Genomic DNA, 26476 nt, shown 5'->3' with positions numbered 1-26476 from the left:
GACCTTTGTGACATAAGCTGTCAAAGTGGGCCTGAGTAAATATATGTTTAGCATGGAAAGAACTTTCTGAAAAACAAGGAGAGAGTGACTAACTACTAAAAGATTAAAAGCTCATACCTGCATTTAATCAACTAAAATCTAAGAGGTTAAATAATGATTAATAACTTGATTAACAAACACACAAAAGACATGTATGTAAGCGGCCGTGGATCCAGGATTTTACTCCTTCAAAAGAAATAGTTCACCCAAATATGACACTTTTCTTAAAATGTACTCACCCTCAGGCCATTCAAGATGTAAATTAATTTGTTTCTTTATCAGAACAAATTTGGAGAAATGTAGCACTTGCACACCAATGGATCCTCTGCAGTGAATGGGTGCCGTCAGAATGAGATTCCTTTAAAAAATGATTTTGTTTCTTACAAACATGCAGCTTCTCACTTCACAAGATGTTAATTGATGACTCGTGTGGATTATTGTGATGTTTTTATCAACTGTTTGGACTCTCAGACGGCACCCATTCACTGCAGAGGATCCATCGGTGAGCAAGTGGTGTAATTCTAAATTTCTCCAAATCTGTTCTGATGAAGAAACATCTAGATCTTGAAAGACCTGCCCTGAGGGTGAGTACGTTTTCAGTTTTGGCTTAACTATTACTTAAATCATGTTGACAGTGTCAGTGGAAATTTTACCCTGGACAATATTCAAAAATGAAAGCACTGAAATATGAACTGAACATTTGACAGGTGATACATTTCTCTACTGGACAAGCTTTAGCATGCAAAATGTTGCTCGCTGAAAGAATTTCAACACCCATGCAGTGGAACACATGCATTAATAATTTTGAAATAAAACTTTGTGGTTTATTAGTTGACAACTGTCAACTATTGTCATCCACCATTGTCAGGTGCATTGACGCAGTTGTCAGATACAGAAAGGTGCTCTTTGGAAGTTGCTGCACTAGATCAATTGAACCATGTGTGCTTTATTAAAGCAAACAGCGTAAATCTCAAACCCACAAACTCACCCAGTCTACAAAACAGTAACCAAGGTAATATTCTGGCTAATAAACTCACTACTGTTTTCAAGGTCGATGTAATTTTTTTCCAGTGTATATAGTGTATAAAATATTATTCCATCAAAAAAGATACTTTTTTGTTTGGGTTTTTAGAGATAAGTATAAAAAAAAAATGAAGAAAGACAATTGTGCAGTATACAAGTAAGGTTTGGTTTTATCATTTTTTTCCACTGTAAAAAAAATAAAAAAGTCATTATCATCTATTCCAGTTTTATAGGTGTATGTAAGTTTATAGAGACAGATTTATTGTGAGTTTAGCAAGACGGCAATTATATAAACAGCTATAAACAGAATGGGTGGTCTAAGATGTGATTTGATCAAGGTGTAATATCCAAGCGCAGAGTTCATATTTAATCTAACTGCACACAATAATGTCACAATTACTTACAACATTCCAGGTTCAATACAATGATTAATTTCGACAAGATAAAAAAATCTGGGTTACAGTAAAGCACTTCCAATGAAAGTTACATGACAATTAAACAACTAAATTGACTAAAGATGACAAGAACAAATTGAGCTGTACTCAACTACAAGTTGAAAAGAAATGTTTTTTTTTTCTAAAATTGTAAACTTTACATTTATTCTTTTAAATCCTCCAAAAATTTGCTCTATTCACTTTCATTGAAAGTGTCTTACTGTAACCTAGATTGTATTTGAAATGTATTATTATGCCACAAATGCTGTTGCTTGAGTTTAACTTGTATTGAATTCCAGAATATTTTGTATATATATATATATATATATATATATTTACACACACACACATGCATAAAAACATACATATAGATAAATTTGAAGTCTCATTATAGATGAGCAATATTCAATTAGACGTCAGAGGTTATGTAACCTGTTTAAAAGGGGAACAGTTATGCTCTGGACCAAAGAGTATTGCACTGCATCCCCCGCTGCTGTGAACTGCAAAAATTGTCTTTTGCCGAGGGACACATTTCTGTCATACTGTACATTACTGACTGAAATGAAATCTAATAAGCACTTCCTCATTTTCAAACTTGCCACATCATGTTTTACAGCAGGTATTTTGGTGGCTCCTGCCTTTTCTATGAAGAATCACTCTTGAAGCCTTGGGGTTTTGATGCCAGAAAAATAGACTTTTATTATCAGAGAGATAATGCGGTCTAGAGATAATCTGCAGAAAATCGAGTCTATGTCTGGACAGTCTTTTATACTGTTTTTCCTCTAGGCGTGTTCAATATATTTCATACATATTTGTTATGGTTTACCTTTTTTGGCTGTGTTTCCAGTCTGCTACCAAGATGCAGACAGGAAGCCTTAATTTTATGTTCCGTGAAAGTAAGGGCCCCCATCATATATTTTGTCTTATGTCAAAACAGGACATGCAGCCCCACCATGTGTCTGCCCCTCATACAGACTTCTATGCCATTCCTATGCAGGCCTGTCTGCACACAGGCAAATACACGATTATAATAGTAAAATAACTTGATACATAAATGGTTATATTCACAATGATTATACTTGAACAATTCATAGTTTGACCAATAAAAATCTTCCACAGTATCCAGACCCGTCATCATCAGCTTCTCATCACTTTGAGAACTGCTCCAGGAAATCCAGTTCCACCTCAGGGACTGTTACACAGTCTCACCTGCCACAGCATGTCTGCGACACTACATTCATTTTAAAGACAACTTTAGGGGAGACTGGGGTAAGATGAGCCCATGGGTAAGTTGACCCACCCTGTTTCACATGAGAGGAGTGGAAAGCACCCAATTAAAAAACTTTTTGGCTTGTCAAAGTAAAATTTTAGCATATCAGATATATTGGCTGATACATCAAAGCAAATTCATCCAGCTCTTAAAATATTTATGATGCATATAGGTGATTTAGCAACATATTAAATAATTTAGATAAATATTAACCTTAATTGGTAAGCTAGCTAGTTTATTTCAAAATGGCAGCTGTGGGGCAAATTGAGCCAGCATTTTAACTTGCCCCACCATAAGACCCTGAATTTAAGTTAAATCTTTGAAGTATAAACAGGTATTTTAATGTGATATTACGCAACTGGTTTAGTTTATCATATATATATATACATATTATTTGTAGTTTATTTAATAGGGACAGTGTACAAGTGCACCAAATCCGTCTCTGATAAGAAGCAAAAAATGCTTTTTACCACGTTATAATACTTTATCTTTCCACCTGCAGTCCCTAATGGTTTGCAGAAAAGCTGCTGTGCCAAGAAACTTTGGACTAAAATTAAAAATTTGTTTCAGTGACATTTATTCAGACAAATAAACAACATAAAAAACTTGATTTTCACTACAGGGGGACTTTCATTCATTCTAATTAAGTTTTGATTTAATTTTACTCAACAAATTCTGTTTAGTCTGTTTTTGGGAAGGTTACAACTTTGGTGTTCAACATATTGTTTCAGAAATGCAAACAATTCTAGGTATTGAAATTTAAACTTCATTTGGTTGGTTTTATGTTAAGTTAACTTTAAGAAAAGAAATATGATTTGTAAAAGTAAAATTCATTATTAAATCAGTTTTTAAGTGGTAAATTATCTTTAAAATTTCACTTAGGTTTGAATCAGATTCAGTTAGATGGTCAGTTTACACCCAGACAGACCCGGATTAACTTACTCCTAACCTGGGGCAAATTGAGCCACGGGAACACTTTTTTTATTTTTTTGTATAAATAAGAAGCCATATTTTTAGAATCCTTTGTCATAGATACATTCTGATCATTTAAAATGATAGGAAACATCCTGAAATTACTTTAGATACTTTCATTGTACTTCTGCCTCATCTTACCCCACTCTCCCCTATACATGTCCTTTGTACACTACTGTTAAAACTTTAATAATTTTATTCAGCAAGGATGCAAATTTATCTAAAGTGACAGCAAAGACATTCAAATAAATTGTTTTTTTTTTTTCAAATAATAATTCTGTTGTAATAATGCCGTTTTTTTAACTTTCTATTCACCAAAGAATTTCCCCAAAAAATGTGTAAGCGTATCTTGAGCACCAAATCAGCATATTAAAATGATTTCTGAATGATCATGTGACAATGAAGACTGGCGTAACGGCTACCACCACAGGAATAAATTACATAAAACAGATTACATTTTTTTAAATTATTTTTTTTATTGTAATTATATTCAAGTTATTTTATTTTTGATAAAATAAATGCAGCCTTGGTAAGAGAGTTTTTTCTAAAACATACAAAAAAAAAAAACAAAAAAAAAATAGTGTAAATTTTTATGTTTTTTTAATATATTTTGCAATGTGGCTCCTGAAGACCTTGTAATTCCTGCAGATAAGACCATTCTGTCGCAAGACAAAAGATGATGTTTTGAAGAGTGTTTAACTGTTTTTGTCTTTACAATAGAAGGCAAAAAAAAAATCATCTTCTGTGTTCTAAAGAAGAAAGTCATAGTCTGACATGGGAGTGAGTAAAGGATTTTCTTGTTTGGTTAACATATCTCTTTAAATCATCAGTTTACTGGACCTAATGTTTTGTGACCACACACAATAGTCTCCCAGAAACATTTGAGACATTCTACTCCTAACTAAATCCACTACTTGTTTTGACCAGCCTGGGAAAAATGTATCCCTCCCCTTCCTGAAATGCGAGCTTTGCCAAGACACTTTACTGCACCAAAAAAGCAAATATACAGTAGTACATGAACTTTACATTTTCACTAACCTAAAAACCTCACATTGTTTTCCAATCAACAATAAGCATCTACATTTCAAGATTTAATAAACAATGAAGATGTAGATAAAGTCATACTACATCAATGGGAAATGACCTAAAAACAAAGCTCAGGAAACGCATAGCGCTAAGACTCATAAAATGTTTGTTTACATCTAGAGATTTTGTTTGATCAGAATGTAGTCATCCAATCAGTCTTATCAGTAACTCTACAATTTCAATGGAACAAAATAACAGCATCAGTGACTCAAAAATGGTTTAATTATCACGCAAAATCCAATTTCTTACATGTATGCTATTGCTCAGACAAGCACAAGAGATTGAGTCTGACCCATAAATTACAACTGAAGGTAGACTTGTTAAGTCTCTGATTAATAATACTGACATTTCTATTGTATCTTTTGCAGTATGGGTACCTTCAGAATTTTACACCACATTTAGACAATGCCATCATTTTATTTGTACATATAGCAGTACTTAATGTTTAGATTCTTCATAGCAATGAAGGTATGAACCAATTAGGTAGCATCTAACTGTGAGAGCCAAAGCAAAAATTCTGGCTGAAATCTAGCAAGAGACGTTTTTAGTAGTATATAAGATTGGCTAAATGTGTACAAAAGAGATTTTACTGAGAGATAGTGAACACAGAATTAAACTGATAAAAACGATTCATTGCTTCCAGGTGGGAAATGAAGGTCACTGCATGATAATAAACATCATGTTTCAACCTCCTCCGGATAGACGAGTTTAATGTGAACATGATCTCTCAGAGCTTCATTCTCCCGGTACACATACACAGGAGAGCTTTGGGGTCGCGTTTCATCTATGACGTCTTCCTTACTCTCACCTGCGAGGTCACAAAGAGAGGTCACACAGGGATCATGTTCCTGCAAAGCTGTCGGATAGTGCAGAGCGGTTTTCTCGATCCGCACCGAACGCCGCACTGGGGTAAAGAAACGGATTTCGTGACCGTCTACTTGTCCTGGTTCTGCTCCCTGCTGACTCCTTTTACCCCTTAAAACATACAAGAAAAAACACAGTTATCAGATAATACACCATTTATTACAGCAAAAAGGACGGACAATGATCCTGGCAGCTGAAAAATGTTCATTTCAAATTTAGGTCATTTGGACACTTTTAGCCATTGAGATGACTGTGGAAAAATGTCCCAATTAACCTGAATCCACACTATTATATTACTAATGTAAGTTTTTGTAATATTTTTAAAAGAAGTCTCTTTTGCAGTAAACAAAAAAACAAAACAGAAATATTGTTAAATATTTCAATTTGAAAATGATTTTTAAACGTTTTTTATCATTCTAATATGCTGATGGTGCTCAAGTGACCCTTCGCAGGGAGTTTGATTGACAGGCGATCTGAACAATCATAACGCTGAACCTGCCATTCTGTCTGACAAACAAACCAGACAGGAGAGTAGATTAACTTGAAAACGGTGTGTATTGATGTCTTTCTGCGGTTGGAACAAGATACCTTCTGATGTTCATTCATGTTAATTTTGTGCTATAAATAGTAAAGAGGAAGAGATGATCGGTTCACGAGGCGCTACAGCGATCTGTCACAACACATTAAAGAGCCACAAAACGGTATTTCTTTAAAAAGTGACAAAATTTGAAAGCTGAGACTAGGGCTGGGCGATATAGCTAAAAAAATGTATCAACGATATAATGTTTCATATCGTTCGGTATCGATAGTTATTGACAATTTTTATAACCCTTTTTAAAACAAAGAGCAATAGAATTTTTTTGAATTTAACCACTGTATTTTTAATTTACCCAATTTATTAAGACAAAAAATTTTTGTTTTAACAGTCAAACACAAAATAAAATGTAAACAAATATCTCCTTTCTAATGTTTTATATGCAGATTAAATAAGATTAAACAATTTTTTGAAAATTTTGTCTTGTCTCCCGAGGTCACAGCAGGGCGCAATAAGCAAAATAATGCAGCGCATTAAATTGTTTATTCAGTGCAATGAAACAACAACTGTCTATAAAAAAACGTGCATAATGTCTAAATTAACTAATATAATTTTGTAAATTGCATAAACAATTATGAACAAAACAGCATCATGTATTTATGCATTGCTTAATACAAAGAGCCGGCACGCCATTCACACAGATTGCATTTAAAAACAAAAGAGACGCAGTGAAATGGAATAAACCTTCACAAATTCGCAACGTGTTTTCTAAAAGTTTTTACTTTTTTAACTTTGCATGGCTACATCTCTTGTGTGAGACGCGAGTGCTAATATTTTGAATGCATAACGCAGCAGCGGCGCATCTCGTGGGCTAACAAAACATTAAAATGCAACAACGTCCCTTACATCATTATCACCGCATCTCGTGCGCCACTGATAAGGCTCCCGGACGCACACATAACATTCGATTGCACAGTTTTTGCATTTTTTAATTTTAAATTAGACTAATATTTATTCTTTATTCACAATCTCCTCATCACAGGCAGGCACAGCACTCATTTCAGCACATGTTCGTGGGCTGTCTGTGTCACTCATAGCACGGGCCTATATTGAAAATTTTTTCCATCGTTATCGATGAAGGTGTACCGTCAATAAATACCGATACCGTTTTATCGCCTAGGCCTAGCTGAGACTTTGTTTCATACCAAAAGTAACCTGCTCTGTCTGTCTGTCAGTGCGCTGTCAGTGTCCTCTTTACTCTTTATGATAGTATATGATTTGAGTGTGATTTTCATTAGATTTGGGGGATTTTCATAACAATAAAGGATGTTTACATGAGACCTGCTAAGCAGGTGTAGCGATTAGATTGCTATAAAAGGCTACAAATAGCATTTCAACAACATTACATGACCAAAATCCACATTAGATCGCAATCAGAAGTTATCGCTTCATGGTGGTTTAAAGGAAATTTTGAGTAAAAGCGTGAATTGTAGAACTATATAAAAACTAAATAAAAATGTGTTCACAAAATAAAAACTAAACTAAAATTAACAAAAATATGAATGAAACTAATAAAAACGAAACTGAATTTTATAGCAAATTTGAAAACGTTTAGTTATTCTGAATGGATCCGTGTACTGTAGTAGATATATGCGGTCAGCAGGCAGTTGGTTTAAGGTTTTTTGGCATCTCCATGTGGTCCTGTTCGGTATCTCAACTTGACTTCTCCAAAATGTAAAAAAGCTCTTTGCTGTTGCACTGGACACATACTATATAATTCTGATTTTGTTTTAGTATTTTTTTTCTTTCATGTGTGCTTATATGGGCTCTTTATATAATTTGGTTCTTTGGTGTCCTTTTAAGACATCTAAATTTATCTTGAAAAAAGCTTGCAGAAAATACAGATTTTTGAGAATCACCCTTCAATCTTTTGGTTTACTTTGCTGGATATAGCAAATGATGACAAAATAAACATATGAAACAAGATAAATGGTGTGATTAATTAGATTAAACATTTTAATCTATTGACAGCCCTAATATAAGCACACGCACACATATGGATTTTCCATCTGTAAAAGTTCTACATTACACTACTTATTCCAAAGAACATTTGTGCCTCAGAGCATACTGAATTTCAAGTTGGATTATGTAAGTGTGTGCAAGTGTCATACCCTGGGGTTGCTGTAATTTTATATTTGACGACAGACGAGTCTCCGCTCCTTCCACATATTAGGACACCAACAGGTTTTGGGGTGCACATGATGTAACTGCCTTCCTGTTCGTCATGCACACTAGTCTCTACCGCTTCAGACTCTTTTGGCATCGGAGACAAACCTGAATGATTTAAAAAAAAAACATTGCAAGATTTGTTTTTATTATTCTTTTACATTTATGCATTCAGCTTTTATCCAAAGCTACTTACAACAGACTTATTGCTTACGACTTGTGAAGAAAAGACTATGAGAGAAATAATTTTAGTTCTGTGTCCAATAAAAACAAATCTTCATGACATTTTAGACAGCTTGGGGAGGGTAATTTCCTGTACAAAAAAAGCACCCATGCGCATAAAAGCGACGTTCATTATGAAATGATTTACTGACTGGAAGCAGAGCATGTTGGGTAAAGGGGTCTTGCCTTAAATGTTAGTTTTGTAGACAAGTGTAGGCAGTGACTTTGTTTAAATTTCTTAGAGTAAGCATTAAATTGTGGGTATTAAAGGTTGACATTTCAGAGCATTTTCCTGGTATTTGGCTACTACATAATTCCCATGATTTTGTTTGTGTTGATGACAGTTATTTTAAATGTGGAAAACAGTAATAATAAAGAATGAGAAATTGTATAAAAATTTCACTGGTACTGTAAAAAAAAAAGAAAATAAATAATTTGAAATATTATTTATCATTAATCTGACATTTCCAGCATAGTCCTACATTATGCTGATGTTGCAATTGTTGCTCAAAATATTCAGTGGGATTTAGGTTTGGGCTTTTTGCAGGACTGCCAAGTTCTTTCAGACTCAGAAAACCATCTGTATTTACCTCGCTTTTTGTATAAAGTATTTGGACACATATACATTTTTTGTTTTTTTTTAATTGTAGCAATATTTTAGTACACACTATTTTGATCAAATAAATGCAGCCTTGGTGAGCATAAGAGACGTCTTTCAAAACCATAAAAAAATATGAATTACTCCATCCAACTTTTGACCAGCAATGCACAAAAAATATTTTTTTAAAGCCTGGATATCCCCGCCCCCCCCACTTTACCTTGAACCTGTCTCTTTTTAAGGATCTCAAAAACCACGGATCGTAGTTCATCCACCGGCTGTTAGGAAACATATTGGTTACTCATAAGCTGTGTGACATTTGGATTTCTTTTTACACATGCACCAGAGTCTGTAATTTCCTGTAATTGTAAGATCTTGCCTAAGTAGAATTGGAAATTGCTTACATTCTGTGAAAAACAATTTAATAATAATAGTAAAAACAACAACAACAACAATAATAGTAGTAAAAACAATTTAAAAAGTATGTATGTCTGAGAGATAAAGAGAGACTGACCTCTCTCACTACACGAATGGCCTCCTGAAACATTGGCAGCACCTCCAGGTTTCCTTCTCTTTCCATTAGTCTGGCCTGACAAATCCAGTATTTAGCAAACTTCTGTGCCATTGGCACCCGAGACAGCACATCTCTGACCTGTTCCACCGGGAAACCCTGTCACATAAAAACACAAACAGCACTGGATCAGTTGTCAATATGTGTGGATCAGCACCTAGAGACGACCTCTACAGCCCTGAATGTCAGCGGAGACCATGTCAACTAGATGCGCCCCATAGACAGATCCCCTGTGAAGACCTTGTCACCACGACCATCGGCACAAGACCACGAGAACCAGACAAGTCCTCTGCACAATCTGACCTTTGTCGCCTTTGGCTTGCTTAGTTGGGGACGCCTGACTGACTGCACAGACACTATTGGAAGAGAGCTGAACTGGATGATGACATCACTGAATCATCAATTAACTGACTTTAGCTGGAAAAATTTTGTTTTCTTCTTTCATTATTGACAAACTATTTTCCTGTTTGACACTGTAAAGCTGCTTTGAAACAATCAGTATTGTATAAAGCGCTATACAAATAAAGGTGACTTGACTTGACTTATGCTTGTTAGCACCCAGAAGAAAGCATCATCTAAACTGACCAGGGCTCCAGACTCATTCTTCCCACTGGTCGTTCTTTTGTGACTAACTTTCTCAGATGGTCGCAATATTTTTTATTTATTTATTTATTTTGCGCTACATCATGGGATTAATCAATGCATGCTGATGAACTTTTATCATAGTTTATAGTTATATGGAAACGAAAGTGATTAACATTCAACCCGTTCTTTTTCATCAGTAGTATTATTTGTGATTTGAATTTTGTGAAAGGGAGTTCCTCTTTTGCTGTGTTATAAGCCGGGCTTCGGGTGATTTCACTTTTGAATTAGCAATCTTGTTGTCACGTTTTACAAGAAAAGATCTACACACCTCACTTTTTAAGACTAAAACAAAAGATGGATTCATTGTTATTCTTAATTAAAAAGCACAACAACAATAAAACGATAAGATACAATGAAAAACTAGCTTACAAAACGATTATTAACAAAAACGAATAAGATTAGGCATGGCATACACCACATGCTGTATATACAGACTAATAAATTACAGAACATTTAGCAAACACTGAGGAATCAAATAAAATAAAAGAAATAAAATAAAAAAGAGCCTCCATAGCGTAACGTGAGGTAAACAGCAAAGATAGCAAGCGTTTTAAAATGAAAACAAAAAGAAAAGTAAAACTAAACTTGCTGTCGGTGACAGTGCTTGCATGTTTTTTCCCCACAAGAATACCAACATGTTCACCTTCTCTGGTTTAAGAAGCGGCCTTTTACTTTACTCTAGCTTGAAAACCTTCTATCGTTTCCTCAATATTCGCACAATTTTTGCTGCGCGCAGCCGTGCACCTTCGCGCTCGTGCTGACGTGGCGAGTATAAACCAGGCTCTACACTCTAAGCACTGTGCAGTTCAAACGAGTAGCGCAGTTTAGTTTGCCATTTGATGTTTCTCATGAAAACAGAGACTGACTGGATGCGCCGTTAACGAAATCGCCTGTGCATTCATTTTAAATACAATTATATTAAAATTTTGCAGTCGCACCAGTTCGACCTCTAAAAAAAAAAAATTCGCACCATGGTCGCAAAATGCGACTATTTGGTCACAGTCTGGAGCCCTAAAACTGACTCATATTCGTATTCATTAAAAATGTTCTGCAAAATACCAGGCTGCCCAGAACATTGTATCATAAATACAGGAGTAAAATGCAACATGTGCTTTATAGCTCAAGAAAAGTTTAAAGGGATAGTTCACCCAAAAATGAAAATTGTCATCATTTATTCACCCTCAACTTGTTCCAAACTTTTATCAACTTTTTTCAGCTGTTGAACAAAAAATATTTGAAGTCAGTGGGGACAAAACCATTTGGATAACCTCATTCTATCATAAACTCAGAGTCGTGAGACTGGTGGAAAAGAATGGTAAACATTATGGTCTATCTGAGATCTGCTCAACAAAAACTGGATAAGGCAACATTCCGATTAGAGATAAGGAAACAATTCAGACAAATGTTGAATGTTGGCTTGAGAATGCCTTGTCTGAAAGAATTACACCTTGCCTAAAAATGTTGGGAAGTGATTTTTTCCATGGTAAAGTAGACATTGTATACATGCTCGGAACTGAAAGTTTAGGATCTAGTCTTGACAATGATTACTCATGACTTTTAAGGGTTATAAATTGGCAATACTTCAACATTCTAGATTAACACTTAGTGATGTCTTGTCTTGTACTTTCTCTAATGTTCCAACTGTGCATGTAGAAATCTGTAATCCTGTATTATTATTATCATTGAGATGTTGTACTACTCTTGTTACCCATTCACCTTCCAAAAAGTAATAAAAACTTGAATTTAAAAAAAAAACATACTTTAACATTCTGTGATCATGATGTCTTAATTCTCTAATCAATCTATCAATTAAAGAAAGAGGGACAGTATGAACAAATTTGTTTTAAGAAAGTAAATAGGGTTATAGTGAGGTTTGAATTTAAGGTTATTAAATCTTAGGTTATCATCTTGTTTTATATTAATATTAATAACTTTTAACCTTTTTTTGTAATACTCACTATTACAAAAAGTACAAACTATTATTGCATTTTAAAATTTTGTTACTTTTAAAGGGAAAAAATGATCATTTTCTATGCACTTTCATTTTTTTCAAGTATTAACCAACATGTCTTCAATTGCCCCCTACCCAGTTCTAAATCAAAACCACACACACCTATGACCACAAACTCAACAAAACTGTTTCATGGTGTTTCAGTAGCTTACACAATGTCTTGACCAAGGAAATTACTAATAATTTGCATGTCCAAAAGAAAAAAAAAAGGAAAACGGTGAGACACGGTCAGAATATATTTGATTCGTATCAGCTATGTGGAGAGTGATTATTTACCAATCTGATTCCAATCTGCTGACTGGCACCAGAAACTCCGATTTCCATGGAACAACTTGTTTTGTTGCATTACCCTTTTTTACGCACATTAATTTAATTAATTACACATTTAAAAAAATAGAAATAAAATAATAATACCTCAAATAATAATAATACCTGCTGTAATAATTTAATGCAGTCATCTAGTGATCGGTCCACAGCAAAGACAATGTCATGAACCTCATCTTTATTCTCCATAGAAGTCCAGTATGGCTGAGGAATAGCAGAGACAGTCTTCCTCCTCACCAGCCGGACAGGCATTGGGGGACGTTTATATGTGATGCTCCTCGACTCCCGCCACTCCTGGAGCTTACGCCTGCACACACATCATTTCTGTTACCGTTTGACCCATACTATACTTATTTCCTTATAAGGGATAGTTCACCCAAAAATGAAAATTCTGTTCATTTAAATTTACTTGTGGATTATTATGATGTTTTTATCAACTGTTTGGACTCTCATTCTGATGGCACACATTCACTGTCTGCAGAGGATCCACTGGTGAGCAAGAGATGTAATGCTAACTTTCTCCAAATCTGTTCTGATGAACAAACTCATCTACACCTTGGATAGCCTGAGGGTGAGTACATTTTCAGCAAAATTTTGGGTGAACTATTCTTTTAATTTCTACTAGTACATTTCTTAACATTTTAAGTTAATACATTTTATACATTATAAACAATATTACAAATGAATCGTTTAAATTAAAACAAGTTAATATGAACACAATCCTAATTCAATCTTAATTGCCACCCAAATAGGCCTGTCACGATAACATATTTTTGTTGTGCGATATATTGCCCCAGAAATAATTGCGATAAGCGATATTACTGTTTAAGAATATTTAGATCATGGAAATTAAGTATCAAAATATTAGATACCTTAAAAAACTTGAATAAATAGTAAATAAACATTTTCTAACAAGAAGTGCAGAGTAACAAGTAGAAAAAAAGATGGAGATGGAGATTTTTCCGTCTACAGATTTTTCCCTGACCTTCTTTTCTCTGTAAATTAAGGGTGCACACTATTGCTGAAAAACAATCACTACTTATCAGTCAGATCCTTAAACAAGACCATATCTGCAGATTTTTTATTTGACCACTGCGCGCAATAGTACGAGATGTGTACCACGCTATGTACGACAAGCTGCAAAAGACACAGGCGGAAGTAGAATGTAAAAAACACGGTGACATTAATTTTTAAGTAAATATAATGGGCGATATATTGCGTCACCAAAAATTATTGAGGTCATGCACATATATTGCGCGATAAGTCGATATATTGATTATTGCGACAGGCCTACACCCAAAAATAATTTTGTTCAACTGTTGTTTGGTGTAAGATCTGTATCTTGAAACCAGATCTTACCAGCTGAGAACCACAGCTTTAAAGCACTAAAAAACATGTAGTTTCCAAAAGCATCAAATCTTTCCACCAGGGTTTCTCAAGGCTCTTGAGGTTCACGGTCCCTTACGGTTACCTCCAACCCAAACAAGCCAATCAAGGTCTTCAGGAATACTAGAAAGTTGCATACAGGTGAGACTGATCAGGGTTGGAGTCTGAGGACCAGAGTTGAGAAACCCTGCTTCAGACAGTCGTCTACTCACAGTCTCTCCTCCTGAGCTGCAGTCGGCTTCTTCATTCCATCTATCGGGGCTGTTCGGACACCTTGAGTATTGGGACAGAATCTGGATTTAGGAGTCTGCAATTGCATCGCAGGCTTGGCCTGGCTGGACCCCTTAGTGGGCTGATGAAGCTCTCGGGATGCAGTTGTCGTCTGCGGCAGTACACAACTCTTGGTGCTTCGACCGAGTAGTTTGGTAGAAGCAGTGAGATTAGTTTGTTTAACAGCAGCAGACTGTTTATTTTTGATGATCACTGATCCTTCTCTATTTGCAGGTTTAGTTGAAGAGGCACTTGTTCTTGTTACTCTGTTTGTGACTGAGCTATTTGATTTAATTTTTATGGCATCAACCTTCGAAACAATGCACGGAATATCTTTTCTCTGGTTCACATCTGACCTGTTTGTCACTGAATTTGATTTCTGGTTTATGGGCTTATTGCTCTGAGAACTGCAGTTGCACGCGCAACTGCAGTTCTCAGAGCAATTGAGAGCAAGCTTTGGTACAGCACTTTGACTTCTGGGTTGCTGTGCAGGTTTTACCTGGGTTTTAGAAACACTGTTTGTCTCAGTTGTGTTCATTGGTCTTCGACTCTTCAAATTGGCAACTGAGGTTGTTTTGATGCTTGTTTCTGTTAATTTCTTAGCCAAAGGCCTCATTGACTGAATATCTGTCTTAGCACGGCTCTGATCTGTGTGGCTTTGGGCTGAGATGCCACATCCAGACTGTGAAGGGCCACAGTAGTGGTTTCTTGACATTTGTGTTTTATTTGCAGCATGGGAAGCTGGCGGAGCTTGATGGGCTTTGGGTTGGGCATTCTGAAGGCTTTGTGAATTAGTCCTCTTAGTGGCATTGAATGACCTGGATGTTTTCTCATCTTTGTGGGGTTTCCTTGGATTTTGAAGAGAGGCTGTTCTATTGCTCTGTGTCCTCAAAACATGAAGGCCTTCCCGGCAAGTATTCTGCAATTTACTGGAAGATTGTGTTTGGGCTTTGGCTAGTGAATTGATGCCAAGTTCTTTTTTTGAGGATGTGTTTTTATCAACCTCTGCCAATGTCTTCACTCTCTTTACTTCTTTAATATTTTTCCCATTGATGCCACAATTCTCCTTTCCATCACCTGTCTGAGAGAGAGAGGAAAAAAAAGACACATCATTTCAACCTTGTACACTTTCAACACATTGAATAGTACAAAATTTCAAAAAAATGATTTAACTTACAATTTTGGACTTCTGATCAATTTCAGCATATTTCTTTGTAACAGGCTTCTCCTTGAGATATGGTCTTGAGTAAAAAACAACAACAGTTGTTTCAGAACATAAACACACTATGGTAGCAATACTGAAAATATGTTTGTTTTTTTATGGTAAAAGTATAAATTGAACAAATGTTACAGACAGAAAGACCCTTCAAGACCACCTACTTTGGATTAGGTGCTTTCAGTCTTCCTTTTGCCGCAAGGTATTCTGCCAATTTCAGTTTGCGTAGCTCTGTAAATAAAAGAGAAAAAACATTTAAAAATCCATCATTGCATGCATTTAATAAATGTTATAGATGTGTGCTTCACATATGTATATTTTGTCTAGTAACTTTCTTCACATATAATAATATATATCAATCCAATATTACCAGTCTTTTTTTTTTAGGGGGATAAATAGCAATGCAATATGTAAGACAATGTAGTCAAATGGTCATTATCGCAAAACAAAACCATTTAAAGGGGTCATATGATGCGATTTAAATTTTTCCTTTCTCTTTGGAGTGTTACAAGCTCTTAGTGCATAAAGAAGATCCCTAAAGTTGCAAAGACTAAAGTCTCAAATCCAAAGAGATATTCTTTATAAAAGTTAAGACTTGTCCACGCCCTCCTAAAACGCCTCGTTTAAACACGCCCCCACATGTCTACGTCACTGTGTGGGAAGATTTGCATAACGCCACCCAAATGTTCACACAAAGAAAGAAAGCGTAACTTTTATTCTCGCTGTAGTATTGTTGTTGCTGCCGCCGCTGCCATGTCGTGAAGGCACTGTGTTTCGTTGTGAAAGCGAAACTACTTTGGTTGGCCTTCCAAAAGAGGACATAATGGTTCTATAAAGTATGGCAGTTCCAACTTTGCAAGGACAGTCTGGCGCTTCTGACTCACAGCCTGTAAGTACGTTTTTTATATTTAAAGAATTTGCCACTGATGATTCAAATGCGAGTTTTGAGCAGTGTAGAGTAGCGCTTGTTGTTTGTCATTTCTCCGATCACAAATGCAGACATGGTTTTATGTTTACGCGGCGCAATACGCAACGCAAAGCGTAAAAACACAGTATAAGTCATTATAATCAGTAATTATGTCCCCACTGGATGCAACAAATGCCTCATTTGTAAAGGGTTTTATTGGTTTTGTCTCGTCGAGCCGGGACACATGGAAACACAGTATGGTAACATTTCCGTCTCATGCTTGTGGTATTCAGCCAATCACAACGCAATGGATAGCTGGCCAATCAGAGCACACCTCGCTTTTCAGACCGATGAGCTTTGTAAACATCGACGGGTTTCAGAAAGGCGGGGCATAGAGGAGAAACAATAATGTACATTATGTTGAAAATAATGTGTTTTTTGAACCTTAAACCGCATAAACACATTGCATTACACTAAATACACCAAATAATGTTATTTTTAGCAACATCATATGACCCCTTTAAGGTGATGCAACACACCCGGATAACAGAACCGTTGCCATTTGAATGAAGGGAAGTGAATGAAGAAGTCTCTTCATGAGCCATTTGGATACTTTTAAAGCGTCCTGAAAAGAAGGTTTCGCAGTACTTGACGTTTGAGAGTCATCCATACTCCATCTACAACTGTTTTAAACACTAGCATTTCACATTAGCATAACTTTTTTAATGAACTAGTAAAGGCAAGACGGGACATTATTTCAGCACCTGTGATATGTTTGACACTATTGTACCCTTATAAAGCTGTTTTCCTGAGGGAAATATGAGGAGACACCACCATTAACTTAATATAATTAATTTTTGAAGCAAAAACACCTCTTTCATGGGCGCGCGCACACATAACACATTGCAGTGTTGTGAACAACTGATTTTCAAATCATTGTTAGATGATTTTCCAAAATAAAATCGTAACACAACTTACTGTAATCTAAAAATAAACACACCTGAATCAATAGAAACAGTACGTTAAGTATCTAACGTTAACAGCGTACATGATACATAGGACTAGCCTGGTGTAACGTTAAACTTATAAGGGAGCGCTTTACCTATCTTAGATCGTTTAGATACGTCTTCGTCCGTCACTGTTTCCATCGCTTTATCCGATCATCCACATCAAATATTTAATTAAGATAAATATAGCATCTATTTATAACTTCGTACACGAGTCTATTAGAACATACTGCTGCCTGCTAATGCATCATCCACATTCTCCACACAACTGTCCCTTGAATTTTGCAGGGATACGCCCATCTCAATTCCCATTGGTTGGTTCAAAAATGTAACGCCCAACTATTGGTTGGTCAGTTTGGACGCTTCATATGATTTGATGATTCGTTATAAATGTCATTCCGGTACTTTCGCTTTTATGTGGCTTTATGTATTTGAGGTCGTTATATATTACATAATAATAATAATAATAATAGTATAAAGTTAGAAAAGAACATGTAGACATGTAGTGACAATCTATGACATTAACCATGTTAACGGTTTTACAAAATATTTCAATGTAAGTTTTAATGAAGATTATAATATAACAGAATGAAATAGACATTATGACTATAATTAAAATGTATTATTATTATTATTTTAATAAATTAGGGGGGAATGTAGCGTTGTAAATTTTTGGCCCTCACCATACAGGTTTCTTATATTACATTTACATTTAGTCATTTAGCAGACGCTTTTATCCAAAGCGACTTACAGATGAGATATAAGATATATTTACAAAATACATTATTGTAATATTTTCTAACTGGCCCTGATCTCCTGATCTCCCTGTTAAGCAGATGGAATTACTGACAGGAGAGAAGACACTGGAAATGCATTGTTTTCAAGTGTCAGTTACTGTGAGTCAGCTAAATTATTAATTTTAATTACTCCATTGCATCTGTCACGTTTTTCAACCCACAAACATCCAGCTAAAAATTGTGTAACAGGTACAATGGTGTAATCTGGCACAAATAAATGCAACTGTAAAACATTTCCTGTGAACATCAATATTAGTCAGTAGATCTGCTAATGGTTTAATTCAGAACATCTGAATTGTTAAACTACATTCTCTAATATGCATCTAATTCATACGTACAGGAAATTATTCATATTAAATTGAGATTACTTCTCTTTAGTCCATTTATACACCTACACTATCTGAGGGTTATTACAAAATACATCACCGACAATAATTACAAGAATATGGAACATATTACACTGATTAAATAAATAATTTAATAGCCAAACTAAGATCATCTTAAAGAAGACCTCTCCCAAAGCCCAAAATAACTTGGAAAAATACAGTATAAAAAGAATGAAGTTGTTACACCTAAAAGAAAAATCAGCAGTTTCCATTAAAGAAAAAAAAGCGTTTTTTTTTTCCCTTTAAATTTTAATGTATTTCATGACCAATTTGAGAAGGACAAGATATAATTCGATTAACAGTTTGAATGAGCAGGGAGTGTCTCCTTAAAAACTGAACAGCTGTCAACAGCCAAAAAATAGAAATACACAGTACAGTTCTTGCTCCCCATTTTATAATATTCAAGAGATGCTACAGAATAAAAGAGGCTTTTGTGTGTATATTTGACTAGGCATGTGATGATATCTTCCTATCAATGTGTCTATGAGACACTTTTCACTTTGATTGTCCTTATCAGTTTCAAACATATTTGGTATAAAAGCAAAAGATACACAGTGGGAAAAAAAGGCAAAAAACATTGACGTCACCTGCCATTTCCTAGCTTTAGGCATCTACAATTTGTAGTCTGTACCATGTCAACCTGCTTAGAAAACGCACAGCAATTTTAAGTCACAAAAACAAAGAAATAAAATCATTTTTAAAAAATATACAACCTCAATTTTAGGCTAAATAAATACAGCTTGAAAGAGTTAAATTCTTTTGGTTAGATTACCTCTGGTCCAATGGGAGCAACAGATACAGTTCAAGAGCTCTAATCACAAACATTTTGTGCAGAAAAGTGACTCCGTTTACAGTCGTACTACAACGACAAATGCTTGTTCTCTTTGGAGTAAAAAAAGTCAATGCATTCATTTTAAAAGGACAATTCTACACATACACAAACACTAAATCACATGAACACTGCCACAGACAACCAGCAGAATTATGTGACAAAAATGACAAGTGGATGCCATGTGTATCTTAGTATTTGGTGCATTTTACGACAGCATGCTTCACTTTTTTTTTGATCACTTGTCGCATGGGTTCACGTAAATGAACGGGGAATTACTGAACATGCAGTTAGTATGTGAAGCTCAGCGTCTCCCTGAGTTGTTGCTTAGGCTGCAACGGCCAAATCGGACTCATGCATTGTCATATGTACAAACACACACACCGGCATGTATATCTCTATCATAAACTCATTCCAATCTTCACTCACACACACACACAAATAAAATTTGGTACAATTATGAATTAGCTATGGACTAACACAAAATAAAAAGGCATCCGCAGTTTCCCTCCTTCACATGTCTGTGATCAACCTCAATAGAAAAATGACAAAAACATCTTTGTATATATAAATGTCTCTATTCACACAGTCTATAAAACGCCCCAGTGTGTCTGTCTGAAACAGGGGCCTTTCTCAGTCCAGATACACTTTGGCTTCTCTGTGTCTTCATCTTGCACAATGTGTTACACAATGTTTTCATTGGATGTCTCAGGAAACTGTTGCTTTTCATACACCCGCACTTTTAACTTTGTCAAATGGCACTGTCGTTATGTGTGCTGTGGTTGGCTTGGCGCGCAGGCTGGCTGTTCTGTTCGTTGAGGAGCGAGGTCGTCTCATCGGTGGCGTCTCCAAGCGAGATGATGTTTTCTGAAGACGGATGGGGAGCGGATGATATGCTGTTATCTACACGGCCGTGTCCGCTGTCTGGAGACTGTGGCGAGCTGTCCAGCCGAGACGCTATCAGACCGTTTTGATACTGAGAGCGTGTGATCTGGAAAAAGAAAGATGGAAACGTTGATCATGTGAGCTATTCAATATTTTTGGATGGATGAGAAAATAAATCTTATTTGTGATGCACTGAAATTATTAAAAGTTTTCATTTAGATGAAAAAGAGGTTTAATAATCAATTAAGTAATTAAGTTTCTTTAATAATCAACAGTAAAATTAAAGTACAATATGAAGTTTTTAATAATATGTGATCCTGGACCACAAAACCAGTCATAAGGGTCTTTTTTTTATTGAAGCTGAATAAATAAGCTTTCCATTGATGTATAGTTTGTTAGGATTGGACAATATTTGGCCAAGATACAACTATTTGAAAATCTGGAATCTGAGGGTGCAAAAATATCAAAATATTGAGAAAATCGCCTTTAAATTTGTCCAAATGAAGTTCTTAGCAATGCATATTACTAATCAAAAATTAAGTTTTGATATATTTATGGTAGGACATTTATAAAATATCTTCATGGAACATGATCTTTACTTAATATCCTAATGATTTTTGGCATAAAAGAAAAATCAATAATTTGGATCCATACAATGTTTTTTTGGCTATTGCTAAAAATATACCCCAGTGACTTAAGACTGGTTTTGTGGTCCAGGGTGACATATAATTATGCTTCTAGTGCAATCAATTGGGCTGTTGTTATACAACAGTTCGATGGCACGAGCCTGAAAAAAAAAAACTCTTAAAACATAATTTCATGACACAGTAACAGTAGTATTTTGAAAATTATGCAGGTTTTCTCCTTCACCATTAACGCTCGCTGGTTGGTGCGAAATGCATTGTGGGATACCTGGCTGCCTCAAGTTCGCACAAGTCACCTCTTGATGCATCCTCGATAAAAAGCGGTGGAGCAAGAACACATCCGGGGATTTGAACTGTGCTTGGCTAGATGTGAACTCTGAACTGGAACAGTACTTGAGCAACGACTGATGACGTTCCACAAGAACACAAGTACAGACACGAACGCATAATGAGAAACAGCTAATGAAATTCGGACGTACTACATCCGCCATGTTGTTACTGTCACATGACTTACCAGCGTCAGTTGCATTGCTTCACTGCCATTCATAAATCATCTCCTGTGGCCTCGTGGGATAGTAAAGTGTCAATCGAATGCGGACTTAAGAATCCGGGTGGAAGTAGTAGGTCATCTGGATACTTTTCACCTACTGTTTTTCGAATACTATGCATTAGGACATACTAGTACTCGCCTCACATACAGTTTTTTTGCCTATTATATAGTAGTTATATTATATGTATTAACATTAAGTGACATAGCATCTGACGTACGGCCATTGGCACATGCCACTATGTTCAGTGGCACATCCGGTGACACTTCCGGTTTTCACTGACGTGTCAGAGAAGAGTGACATGTACAGCTATACTAATTGTGACAGAAAAACCTAAATAAATAGACTAATTGAGTGATTTCTAAATAAATGTCAATTATGCGCATTTACAAGTCTGTATTTTTCTTTCCAAACATGTTGTAGGCTATTTGAGTGGCATGTGCCACTGAATGTTATGTAATACCAGTACTATTGTGTGTTGCTGACCACTGCGAATTGTCCATTCTAGGAAACACACGGAAATAAAGGGGTCATATGATGCAATTTCAATTTTTCCTTTCTCTTTGGAGTGTTACAAGCTGTTCGTGAATAGATAAGATCCCTTCACACGCTTGAGGTATTCGGCCAATCACAACGCACTGGATAGCTGGCCAATCAGAGCCCACTTCGCTTTTCAGACCGATGAGCTTTGTAAAAATCGACGCGTTTCAGAAAGGCGGAGCATAGAGGAGAAACAATAATGTACATTATGTGGAAAATAATGTGTTTTTTGAACCTTAAACCGCATAAACACATTTCATTACACCAAATACTCAAAATAATGTTCTTTTTAGCAACATCATATGACCCCTTTAATCTATCATAACTACGAATACCGCATTTACAGTCGCATCAGTTACTGCAAACTTTGATTTTGGTACGGACACCTACCTGCGTGCATGCAGCAGCATCAATATTACACTGGCCAGCACAATCACTCATATCTGGCTTTAATTGTTTCCAAAAATTATTTTATAGAATTATACAATAAGAAATGAAACCATTTTATAACAATATGAATTTTTTTTTATTAAAGTATTTGACAAAACGTTCAGGCAAACAAAGGGACATTAGACAAATAATAAACGATGAAGAAGCCTAAGTTGTTAAATAAATTAACTCCGCCATGTAATTAATATGCTTGACAGAAACTGAAAAAAACCGATGTGCCACTGATCATAGTGGCATGTGCCAATGGCTTCCATACATCAGATGCCATGTCATTTAATGTTAATACCGCTGCTGTCAGAGTGAATGTTCGTGTCTGTGTTTGAGTGTCTACATAAACACCCCTGACCATTGCAAACTCCTATAATAACATGCTTCTTCAGCGAGTGTCCATTATAAAACACTTGCCAAACATGCGACCATACTGAAATGTGCTTGTGCAAAAAGCTATCAGAGAGCGCACATACACACGGTCTGTTTGTTTGCACATTAATAATAATGGACTCGCACTCAACTAATAACGTACAATTGCTTTATTCCACTGTAATCGTCTTTACCTCCATTACAATTGTCATCCATCTAAACTTTATTGGTGAGATACTGGTTTGCTTTATTCAGCCCATACAGACTAGTCTGGACTTCATATTTCTTAAGGAGCAGGTCATATGGGTTTTCGAAAAAATATCTTTTTTGCAGTTTGTAACATAGCTATCCTTCAATGTAAACAGTCTGCAAGTTGATAATCAAAAAAGTGCATGATAACTAAAGATATTGTCTCTCAAATGAAAGAGTAGACTCTGAACCGCCTTAACGGGTCATCATATTTTCGAATCTTCTGCCTGTTACCTATATACGACACAAGGTAACACATTTGCATAATCCCCACCTGCCCGCGAAATACTGAAAATTAATTTTCGGCCGAATATTTCAGTGCATCACTAAAATATATCTTTACCTTCACAAACTGTAGGTCCGCCAGAGCTCGGACGTTGAAGTCTGGCGTGTACTGTGGCAAGGGAGCACTGCTGAGCTGCGTGTTGCTGCCGCTGACGGACTGAGGTTCAGGACGATCAGTGTCGCTCAGAGACGCTGATCGGTTGAGCCCGCGAATGTGAGACGGCGAGCGGAATTCTGAAAAACACACATGGAAAAGGTGTGGGAGAGGAGGGTGAGTACATGATGACACATTTATCTGCAGGATATACAATGTCTTCAGGAGCCACTGTGCAAAATGCCATTTATTTTCTTTTTTCTTTAAGAAATTAATACTTTTAGCAAGGATGCATTATTATTGAAAGATCATGTGGTACTGGAGTAATAGCTGCTGTAAATTCAGCTTTGCCTACACAGGAATAAATTATATTTAAAAATGTATTTAAAAAAAAAACCTTTCACAATATTACAGTTTTTACATTTTATTTTTGATCAAATAAATGGCATTGTAGAAATAAATAAATAGTACTTTGCAATATGATGAGTAAAGTTGCCATTAAAATAAAATAAAATAATGCAGCCAAGTGAGCCAACATGCTGTGGCAGGTAAGTTCATAGATATGTATGGGTAAGTTCATCTGAAAAAACAATTCTGTCCTGAAAGATTCATATGGTATTAATACAATCTTTTTTTTCTATTTCCCTAGTTTTCTATTTTTTTTTCCTATTTTCCCTACTGTTGAGGTCTGTAGAATTGTTTATTAATAATAATAATAATAATAATGATTATAAAAGGTGGCACAGTGACATATTAAATGGAGTGTCTAGACCAAAATAGTACACTAAAATTAATGTCTTTCATTTCCAGAAATGTTATAATCCAGACAAAAATGCACTCTCATAAAATGACAGTGTTCTCATCTGCTGAAACTATTGGGATGCATTTTTTAAAACTTCCTAATTTAGATCCTACTGGCAAATAAAAAAGGTCAACAGTTCATAGTTTGACCATGTTAAAAAAAATGTGTTCCCTGCTTATTTATTCTTTACACATTTCTTAAGTCAAAGACCACACAAATCTGAGTCTGGTTTGTTTCAAGATCACATTCCTCTCTCTATCTTACTCTTTATATCTTCCAGCCAAGGCAAAAAATACAAAAAAAAAAAGCTATCAAGAGCTGTAACATCTGCAGTGCATTAATGGTCATCAGATCAAATGTCACACAAACACACTTATCACTACAAGAGTTTAAATGGTAGTAGAGAGGTTCAAAGAAGAGAGTTAAAAGTGTAGTTCACCCAAAAATGAATACAGGGCCCATAAAATATAAGATATGATTCATATTGACCACTTTTATGGCTTCACAGCCCCAGTTATCATTCTATTTAAATTCATAAAAAAAATAAAAAATAAATAAAACAAATGTAGAGACAATGCAGGAATAGCAAAACACAAACTACCATTTAAAAGTTTGGTTTAGTCAGTAAGATTTTTTTTTTAAATATATTATTATTATTATTATTATTATTATTTCAGCGAGCATGAATTGATCAAAACAGGACATTTATAATATTGCAAAAAATTCTACTCATCATATACTTTCCATTCATCAAAGCATCCTGAAAAAAATAATTTCCACAAAAAATATTAAAGCACAACTGTTTTCCACACTGACAATAATAAGAAATCAGCATATTAGAATGATTTCTGAATAATCACGTAACAATGAAAACTTATGGAAGCCCGTTTCCGCCACTGAATAAAAAATATATAATTCTGTAAGTCATAATAATGAGAAACTTTCTCAAAATTATGACTTAGTATCACGTTATATTGAGAAACTTTCTCGTAATAATGACTTAGCCTAATCCACAAAAAAAAAAAGACTTACTCGAGGCATGCGTAACGCAAGAGTGACAGCACGCTAGCGACGTCTGTTGGTCAAAGCCATGCAGGAACACCGCAAACATTGCTTTGTTCTGTAATCTGAAGTGTATAATGCTATATTCTGTCATTAAATAACGATTTCAGATAAATTATCTGTATGTAGTCTTTTGTGTAATAGTTACTCTGCCAGATAGTTATGGCTTCAAACATTCCAGACCAATATTTCAGTTAAAAATCCAGGCATTTTATGAAGAAATGAAAGCCATTACACATATAAATCGCTTAACCTGCAACGTTGGATGTTGTGTTCAAAATCTGGGCTCATATGCTTCCCTGTATGCATGATCAGTAATATTGTATCCCGAATTTGTCATTGTACTTTAAGCCACATTAAGCGTTTTTCACTTTCACATGTCCTGCAAGAAGCGGTGTGGGACGCTGAAGCATAGATATGCATACATATTTATGCGCTGAAGACCAAGCAGTTGCCGTGGTAACGAACAACTACGCTTTGTGCTTGCGATATGAGATTGGGCTACTGTATTGTGGGCTTATGCATGTGATGCATAATTATTAGTATATCATTATTAGTGACAGCTAATAAAACTAACAAATCATCGAAATGAACGTCTATTCATTAAGTTTATATGTGTAATGGCTTTCATTTCTTCATAAAATGCGTGTGATTTTTGTTGCAATATATTCTTCTATATCTGAAGCCATGATCATTGTCTGGCAGAGTAACTTGTTGGTAAGTGCTACAAATTAACAAAAGACTACATACAGATAATCTATCTGAAATCGTTATTAAATGATAGAATATACACTTTAGATTACAGAACAAAGCAATGTTTGCGGTGTTCCTGCATGGCTTTGACCAACAGATGTCGCTAGCGTTCTGTCACTCTTGCGTTGCGCATGCGTAGAGTAAGTTATTATTTCGAGAAAGTTTCTCATTATTATGAGAAAATAA

At 35.4% G+C, this 26476-nt stretch overlaps 2 protein-coding genes across 2 annotated transcripts in view; both read right to left on the bottom strand.

Annotated features, from left to right (window-relative positions):
• Positions 1–5028: 5028 nt before the first annotated feature.
• Positions 5029–17873, bottom strand: ckap2l (cytoskeleton associated protein 2-like). Its single transcript, XM_016460700.1, has 9 exons — positions 17702–17873; positions 15857–15923; positions 15654–15717; positions 14419–15557; positions 12929–13127; positions 9784–9939; positions 9490–9547; positions 8395–8557; positions 5029–5799 (listed from the first exon to the last, which is right to left on the bottom strand). Exons 1-9 carry the CDS (start codon positions 17745–17747, stop codon positions 5502–5504), a joined length of 2190 nt encoding a protein of 729 aa, XP_016316186.1. The 5' UTR covers positions 17748–17873; the 3' UTR covers positions 5029–5501.
• A 1293-nt stretch (positions 17874–19166) lies between these two features.
• LOC107668749 (metal transporter CNNM4) overlaps positions 19167–26476 on the bottom strand; it is a 45146-nt gene continuing 37836 nt past the window's right edge. Inside the window, exons 6-7 of the mRNA XM_016460727.1 lie at positions 23638–23813; positions 19167–20609 (exon numbers count right to left, since the gene is read on the bottom strand). Coding sequence (XP_016316213.1) covers positions 20370–20609; positions 23638–23813 — 416 coding nt within the window. The 3' untranslated portion in view covers positions 19167–20369. The remainder of the gene's footprint in view (positions 20610–23637; positions 23814–26476) is intronic.

This window comes from Sinocyclocheilus anshuiensis, unplaced genomic scaffold (assembly GCF_001515605.1).
Source record: "Sinocyclocheilus anshuiensis isolate Anshui unplaced genomic scaffold, SAMN03320099.WGS_v1.1 scaffold36, whole genome shotgun sequence".
NCBI classification, from domain to species: Eukaryota; Metazoa; Chordata; class Actinopteri; order Cypriniformes; family Cyprinidae; genus Sinocyclocheilus; species Sinocyclocheilus anshuiensis.
Note: the sequence above shows the minus strand (reverse complement) of the source record. Positions and strands in the feature narration are given on the sequence as shown.

What these genes read in the sequence shown, in the direction of transcription:
- ckap2l (XM_016460700.1), bottom strand. Translation starts at nt 17,747, where the DNA reads ATGGAAACAGTGACGGACGAAGACGTATCTAAACGATCTAAGATAG. An exon ending in TAAAAAGAGACAGGTTCAAG is followed by an intron (nt 8,558 to 9,489) that starts GTAAAGTGGGGG and finishes TAAATCATTCAG; the next exon opens with GTTTGTCTCCGATGCCAAAA. An exon ending in AAAATTACAGCAACCCCAGG is followed by an intron (nt 5,800 to 8,394) that starts GTATGACACTTG and finishes GTATGTTTTAAG; the next exon opens with GGGTAAAAGGAGTCAGCAGG.